This window comes from Athene cunicularia, assembly GCF_003259725.1.
Source record: "Athene cunicularia isolate RWA chromosome 4 unlocalized genomic scaffold, athCun1 chr4_part1, whole genome shotgun sequence".
NCBI classification, from domain to species: domain Eukaryota; kingdom Metazoa; phylum Chordata; class Aves; order Strigiformes; family Strigidae; genus Athene; species Athene cunicularia.
In genome coordinates, this window is record NW_020799098.1 from 24,529,844 (window position 1) to 24,537,969 (window position 8,126).

At 36.4% G+C, this 8,126-nt stretch overlaps 1 protein-coding gene across 4 annotated transcripts in view; it reads left to right on the top strand.

Moving 5' to 3' along the window:
- Nucleotides 1–7,989, top strand: part of KLHL5 (kelch like family member 5) — a 65,842-nt gene extending 57,853 nt beyond the window's left edge. For all 4 annotated transcript variants that reach the window (XM_026847028.1, XM_026847029.1, XM_026847026.1 and 1 more), the window contains 3 exons: nucleotides 1,933–2,145; nucleotides 4,322–4,493; nucleotides 6,417–7,989. In XM_026847028.1, the coding sequence (XP_026702829.1) occupies nucleotides 1,933–2,145; nucleotides 4,322–4,493; nucleotides 6,417–6,473 (442 nt within the window). In that variant the 3' untranslated portion in view covers nucleotides 6,474–7,989. The remainder of the gene's footprint in view (nucleotides 1–1,932; nucleotides 2,146–4,321; nucleotides 4,494–6,416) is intronic.
- Nucleotides 7,990–8,126: the final 137 nt, after the last annotated feature.

Here is an 8,126-nt window from a genome sequence, read left to right on the forward strand (position 1 = left end):
CCAGTAGTCCTTCCAGTTTTCCACCAGCCTTGTAGTGGGCTTATCCAAAACATATTTTGCCAGGGTGGCTACAGGAGTACCATAGCAGACAAAGCTAGCCTGATTTGATGAATAGTATTGTGGTTGTGGCAGAATATTAACACTCTTGACCACAGATTTTCACTTCTTGCATGCATACTATCTGATGCATGTCACTTGAGCTGTTTCAATATCATAAGGAAGAAAAAATTTTCATGCTTTTTTTTTTTTTTTTTGGAAGGTTAGTCTCCTGCTAAATTAGTACAGCTGAAATGGACCTATGAAGAGTCCTATGAGATCTGGAACAAGTCCAGGAATGAGTGGAAATGCTTACTGGGTGCAAGAAGGAGGGAAGAACTTGAACAACCAGCTAGCAGGGTGCCTTGGGCTGCCTTGGAACTGCAGTCTCAGATGCTGAAGTTATGTCTGAAGCTTCCTATATATTCAGCGGAGGTTCCCAGGTGTGGTGAAAAGCACCAGAATCAGAGCCTCACATTTCTCTGTTATAGAACATTCCCTAGGCTCTTAATGTAGGCAGCAACACTAGATGCCTATAGCTGGAAAGCTTCAAAGTGCATACAACATTTCAGCTGTGAGGGAGCATTAACTTTTGCACTTTCTAGTAATATCTATCTGTAATTTTATATATTTCAGACTATTTGCTCAGAACCTTAATATAGAGAAATTAATATATCTTTCTCTGTGTCAGAAATGTGAAATCACTGCATAAGTGATCAAAACTGTCATGTTTTGGGAGGAGGTAAGGTGAGGGGGCTTCATTTAAACACTATGTTGCATAAAGGATACTGCAACAGGATTTTTCAATATCGTTCAGTACATTCCTTACCTTAAACAAGTTGTGTTATTAAACATGGGAACTTCCATGGAAATGTATTTTTATAAAAGGCTATTAAAATTATTACTGAGAACTACTAGGTCAACCATATTTACAAGATGTTTGTATATGAGTTTGTTGGTCAGTGTATTTAAAAAAACAAACAACAGCGTTTCCCAGACTGAGGACATCTTGAATAGTGCTTCATAGCAACTGTTGTAAATTGTTCACACTATCATCATATACAGTATTTAATGTTTATTTCATTATTTAACCATACTATAATGTGCCTTAGGTTGTGAAAGGATTTAATGAATATTTCAGGTGATCTCTCAAACTGGACTTTACTTCTGATGAGTTGCTCCTTCTTAGAATGGCTTCTGAGTTCCTGCCTTTCCAAATAATAGTGCTAGGCATTTCTGCTTCTAAGCATAGATTGCTCATAAGCTCTGTGCATAAACTCTTTATCAAGCTTGATTATTGGATTAGTTTTAAAGATTCATCAGTGATGGAGTACTCTTAAACCCAATCTTCTCCTTCCAGCCTTTCCAAAAAGTTTAAATCCTTTAATACCAAATGCTAGAAACCTTTTTATCAGAACTGAGCAAACTAGGCCACCTAGTGGTTGTGAGGGACTGAACATAGTGCTATCATTCATAAACTAAAGCCCAGGACCAGAAAAATATTTGAAGGCCTAAGATGGGGCAGAGCAGGGTTTTTGCATGGAGATTCACTACTGAATTTGTCCCTCTGACCCTGCTAGAAATGGGCCTTTGTCTGTCAAGCTATGTAATTTTGTAAATGTTAGCTATATGCATAGGTTGGAACATAAATACTGTGTTATAGAGATTAATTCTCTGTAAATTGTTGTTGTTATGCATTGATCATAATAACAGGAAAATATTGGAGCAAAATCTTAGCTGATTTTTTGTAACAGAACATCCTATTGAAAGTTGAAGGTCTCTTTCTAAACTTCCCTGTTTAATAAACTTGAAAGTCCCTCCATACATCATGGGAAGCTTTGCCTTGTTCAGACAACACTCACTTACTTTTTTTTTTTTTTTTTTTTTACTTTGTAGGCTTTATGCAGTTGGTGGTCGAGATGGAAGTTCTTGTCTTAAGTCAGTAGAATGTTTTGATCCTCATACAAACAAATGGACCCTCTGTGCTCAGATGTCAAAAAGAAGAGGTGGTGTAGGTGTAACCACCTGGAATGGGTTCTTATATGCAATAGGTGGTCACGATGCCCCAGCATCAAACTTAACGTCCAGGCTGTCAGACTGTGTAGAAAGGTAATATCCTGATGAAGGTATATCCTGCTAGTAATTCAAATAGTGCTAGTCTACAAAGTGATTTATGGGAAGAACTGTAAGTAGAAACCCAATAAAATAGCTGTGTTATTCTTAGGGTGAACAGAGGAAACTTACATATAAAAACATACTGTATAGTCATAACATTCAAAGTGTTGCCAAGACAGCTTATTTAAAGCAAATTCTCCCTAATGCACTTCATGTAGAATTTTTTTTTTTCTAACAATCTCATTGAACAATCATGATTGATTACTCAGAACAACTTGGAATTGAATACTCTTTAAAATGGAGCAGAACTTTTCACACAAGAAGCCTTTATTAGTTCATATTGCAACTTTTTAGTGAGATAACAGTCAGGGTTATGGATCCTTAAATACCGTATTCTTTCTTGTATCCCCTGATGACAGTGGGAAACTGGCATGTAATTCAGTCATTCCAAAGTGGGTATGTCTTTATGTAAAGTTCTTAATGAGTGTATTACAAATTGCAAAAGCACATGTGATCCATAAAATAATTTAAAATGACAGTAAATACTTCATAATGCACTAGTATTTCTGAAATAAGCTTTAATTCTCCCCTCTGCCTCCCCAGCTGTAAAACTTCTTTTCTGTTATCTCCTAACACTTACAGTGATTCTTCATCACCCATCTTCTCCTTTTACTGAATTTCTTTATGCTGGGAGATGTGATTCAGCCTCTACCAAAAAAGAAGGGGGAAAAAAACCACACCATAAAAATACCCACATCAAAAAAACCCACTACAGAACAGAGCTGTACTTTTCAACTTTGTGTCCTAATAGACCCCAAAATATTTGGCAAATACTAAATTTTTAGAGGAATACAGACAATTAGAAGCCTAAGAGAAAGCAATAGGTACATGTACTTTTCTGCTTCAGTATTCTCTGAAACAAAGTTACAGAACACATGAATTTAATAAATAGGAATAATTTTGTAATGCATTTAATCCTTGATCCTTAAGCAAGATGAAATTGAGGACAATCAACTTCATGTAAATAGTTCCTTTAAAAAAAATGACCAGTTTCATAAAACCACACTAAGCTTCTGAATATTTGTTTATCACTATATTTTGCAATAAAAGTCACTTTTCCCAGATAAATACATTGGTTTATATAATTAATTATAAAATAAATTGGAAAGTAAATTCTATATGTAGCTTACTAATCACCCTCTTTTACTACATTATACTTCTATTTGCAGCATGTGCTTCAGGCAGTATTTTCATGTTTTGATTATGCTTGCATGCATTTCTGTAGTATTTTTGATGAGACAACTGTAGATAAAATTGTTAGAGCTCATTGTATCTATACTCCTCATGTGAACAAATTAAGACTAGTATCTTCCAAACTTGATTTTAGCAAGTGTGATCTTAGGATGGTCTCTTAGTCAAATAAATATTTACTTTGTATAGTTCTTTAGAGCCCCTCAGAGGTCTGTAATTATATCAGTTCTGCTGTAAGCATCTGTAATCTTAACATTGTCTCTTTCAATCAGCTTAAAATATGTTCCTTGACCTAAGAATAGCATGAACTCTGCTATGTAGTTCTCAGTTTGATTTGTAAAGCAAATTATATTATTCTAGAATCTCATTTAATATTTTCCATTAAACCATGTCTTTTACTGTGCTGCTGTTTCTGATAATATGGAGCAATGATTAAAGAAGTGCTGTAAATTGCCTTAAGGGGTTTGCATTTCCCCCTGAACTTTCTCAAACTGTTTTTTGGTTGGAAGTAACTGCAACTTGTAACAGCCTGCAGCCTGTGCTTTGACATGTAGTAGTTACACTTAGAGCAAGCACTTGCTCTACTACAGTGTAGCAACAGAACTGTTTCTGGAGTGGCACATTTAGACATACAATAAGAAATGTAGTAAGAGCAGATGTATGACTATGTATATGTATGTATTACTATATGGAAAGCAGCAAAACGTAGATACATAGCTAGTACCGACTGTGTTACCAGATGACCAAAGAAACATTTTCAGAGAGTATTTGTGAGAAAATGTCCTTTGAAATTAATGCCCAAATCTGTGCTGCCCTAATAATACCATTTTTCTACTACCTTGAGAGCATCAATTCCAGTACGTTTTTTTCTGCTGAATTTTGGCAACAGTTTTAGAACATAACAGAAATTATCTTCTAGGTATGATCCAAAAACAGACATGTGGACTGCTGTGGCCTCTATGAGCATTAGCAGAGATGCTGTGGGAGTATGTCTTCTTGGTGACAAGCTGTATGCTGTTGGAGGATATGATGGTCAAACATACCTTAATACAGTGGAGTCTTATGATCCCCAGACAAATGAATGGACACAGGTATAGTTTCTGATCAGACCATGCACTACTACTTATCTTGTTATTTCAAGTGTGCCTCTTTTTACAAGGAGATTTCAAATAGTTCTCTAAGAAGCACTTTCTTACTAGTCTGTTTTAAGTCTTTTTCTCTGTCTATCATCTCGAGATGATTTATCTTGTACAGACAGTTGTGAACTTCTAATAAACTGCCATTCTTTCTTTGCCAAGACTATAGCTATTTTGACAATTTCAATTACTGTTACTAAATTGTACTGACATGTTCCCCAAACTCTAAATGTTTCTGTTTCTATTACTTCCTATTCTGAAGATAAATGATAGATGTGTATTAGTTTTAGCTCCAGTGTGTCTCTCAGCAAACTTATCTATTTCTTCAAGGTTTTGGTCATCTTCTCATAAATAATCTCTTCCTGATGTGAATGGTATGTACAGTGTGTGCAACTTTCAGGAAGCCTTTTCCCATTTCTCTTCAAAAAAAAAAAAAAAAAAAAATTTCAATTCATGACCAGAAACCATTACTGTCAATTCAAAGCTTGGTTACTTTTACTTTTTTATAGCTTCAGGAATGTTTTTGCCTATGTGGGAAGAGCACACACAAGGATATCCTGAGCAGGCTGTCCTTTGGTATCTACTGCCATTTGAGATACCCTAAACCATCTACATCCAGAGGGCTGGCAGATAGAGCACAGAATCTGTGGGAGACCAAGGCCCTTCTGGAGTCCAGTTGCAGGCCAGGATGAATGTCCAAGGTCATCTAGAATAGCATTAGACACCAGTATTTAGGCAGCTGAATTCTGACCTCCTGAATATGCTATCCCAGTAATAGCCCAAATTACTAATTCAGAAAGAGAACTTAACTGCTCTCTATCAGAATCTTTGTAACATGGAAAACTGAGCTGTACGTATTCCCCCGCTTCATACTGCTGCCAGATCTTAAAACACGAGTCATCTAGGAGGCTTATCAGAGCTTGGGGCCCTCAGTGGCTGTACTGGTAATGATAACCCATGGCATTATTTGTCCTGCTAAAGGGGAAAAAAAAAAAAAAAAGTTTGCCAGAGGAAAGAGTGCTCCTCACCATTGCATCTAAATTAATCTCACGTGAAGTCTGGGTGATGACTATCTGTATGTACCTTTGTATCCTTGGCCTTGACCCTCTATATCCCACTGAATCCTGTGATCCCAGTCTATAGGACAGTTTCTGTTGTTCCTGGGGAAAAAAGAAATAGGGGAGTTGGTATAACCATCCTCTTTTGCCTTCAGAATAATCTCTGTAGCACTTAATGTACTGTTCACACACACTCCAATACTATGAAGTTTAAAAGGGGAGGCTAGTGTGTTAGAAACTACCTTCCTCTTTTCAAGTCCAACAGGATCTCAGCAGAAAAGGCTCTTGCCAGAATTAATTTATTTTTACCAAAAAAAATTAGCAACTGGTAAATTATTCTAATTTAATGAACTCTTAACAGGACTTTATCAAATATAAAAGTAAAAAGGAGAGGTTGCCCCTGTGATGTTTGGCATTTTCTGTTGGAGGAAAATGCATTGTTTTGCTGACCATTACTCAGGTGTCAGACTGTCTAGCTCAGGTGTTCAGTTTGCACTATAGCAAAGGATTCTTTTTCCTGTAATACCAAGTAATTGAAATTATCAATGAGAATTGTTTCATAATCTTGGAGTTTGCTGTTGCTTTCAAAGTGGTTCACTATCATATAAAATATCTTCACCTTTTCTGTGGGTTTGTATCCAAGTTTTGGATCAATTGCTTTTTTTTTAAGTCACATTAACAGTGTGGGTGATATTGTCACTCTGCTGCAGCTGTACAACTGTTATTCCAAGCATTAACTGTCAATTTTAGGGAAAAAAAATACTCAAAGCTAACTCCATTTATCTCACGGATTATTTTTGTTTTTGTTTTTTGCTTGCAGGTTGCACCATTGTGCTTAGGAAGAGCTGGAGCATGTGTTGTGACTGTAAAACTGTAAATTATTTTCTCAATGAAGGTGACATTCTCCTCTGTAGACTCTGATGATTTCTTTTTTTCCTGAAGCAGCCTACCAGTGCACCAGTAAACACAAGGTGCAAGATATCTACCACAGCAAAGTGTTTGGTCTCAAGCTAACTTGTACATGTTGTTTCTACGGACCAATATTAAGCACTTTTTTAAAAAATCATCTTTGTTACCCATTATGTTACAAGAATTCTATTTGTAAAAAAAATCAGCTGCAACCAGCCAGTTGCCAGCAGAGGACTTCTGTTTAGGAAGTGCTGAGAAATGAATTAACTCATTAGTGAACTCACTATAATAATCAAATGTTACAGATCTGGGGCCTTGATTCCCCCAAACATGCAGAGGAACGATGCTATGAATGGGTATACTTCTGCTGATATAATTGAGTCTATCTCTGGGTGAAACAAGTTATAGGATTGCACCCCATATGTTTAACTTGCCTATAATAAACATGTTTGACTATAGGTATCTGAGCTATTACAATGCAGACTGACAAACCAATGCAAACCATTGTAAATGGCAGGTATAATGCCTGCCTTGGAAATGAAGTTACGTATTTGGTGAATCTTTTGCACTTTTATCATCATTCCTAGTTTAGCAAGCTTTTTATTTAACCAAAGCCTTATTTTAAATATTGTCTTATTATGCTAACAAAAATCTGCTATTTAATAATTTCTGCCAGAGATTTTTGACATCCAGTGTACTTTGGGGATTTTCAGTTTTTGAGAGATGCAGAACATCATACCTTTTTTTCAACTTTGGTTTTTATATTTAATTTGCTGTTTTAAAGGACAAAATCTATAACCATGAGTTATTGGGAGAATTCTAAAGGGTGATTAGAAGTTAACCAATTTAATATTTGCACTTTGCAATTTTTGAAGCATTCCATTACATCTAGACTAATACCAGTTTTACTTGTGGCTTTGCACTAATTTGAAAAGTCTAATTTTCTACGATGAAATTAAACAATTGTCTGTCATTCCATTAATGTTACTTCAAAGTGTAAAGGGCCCAATCATGCAAGATGCTTAACTGCCACCATTTAAGCATGTTCAGCATCTTACAGGAGAGTTGTGTGTGCCTGACAGAATTGTATCAAATTAGTTACCTTATTTAAGAGTTATCGAATTTTTTCGGATACTTTGTAATTTGCGGTTTTTGAGCCCTACGCTGTTACACAGAATTGCTTTGAACAGCCTGAATGTTCTTGGAAAGTCTTTCCGTATTTGCTTTTCTGTGCCTTGTTCCTTATGTTTTCAAAACAGTAGGTAATATGTGTGTGCTTGCAATGAAAGAGGGGAACATGGAAGCTCATTGGATGTTTTTCAAAAGTTTGAAGCATCTGATACCCAAAGTCTTTGTACATTTGTAATTTGTACATTTGTGTTAATGCTCTCGGTGAACTATTTATTGTTTTAAAAGAAATTACTAAGCCAGTGAGCCTTTGTGGTAAATCCTGCACTGACTGCAGTTGAATACAGTTAAACTGAAATGCAGTGTCGTTGCGTTAGCACCTTTCTTCTGTAGTTTACCGTCTATTTTGTGTACCTGTGCCGGCCGCGCCGCAGCTCTCGGCTACCCGCCCCTCGCGGCCCCGGCCGTGCCCCGGTGGTTCCCAGCCCGCCCT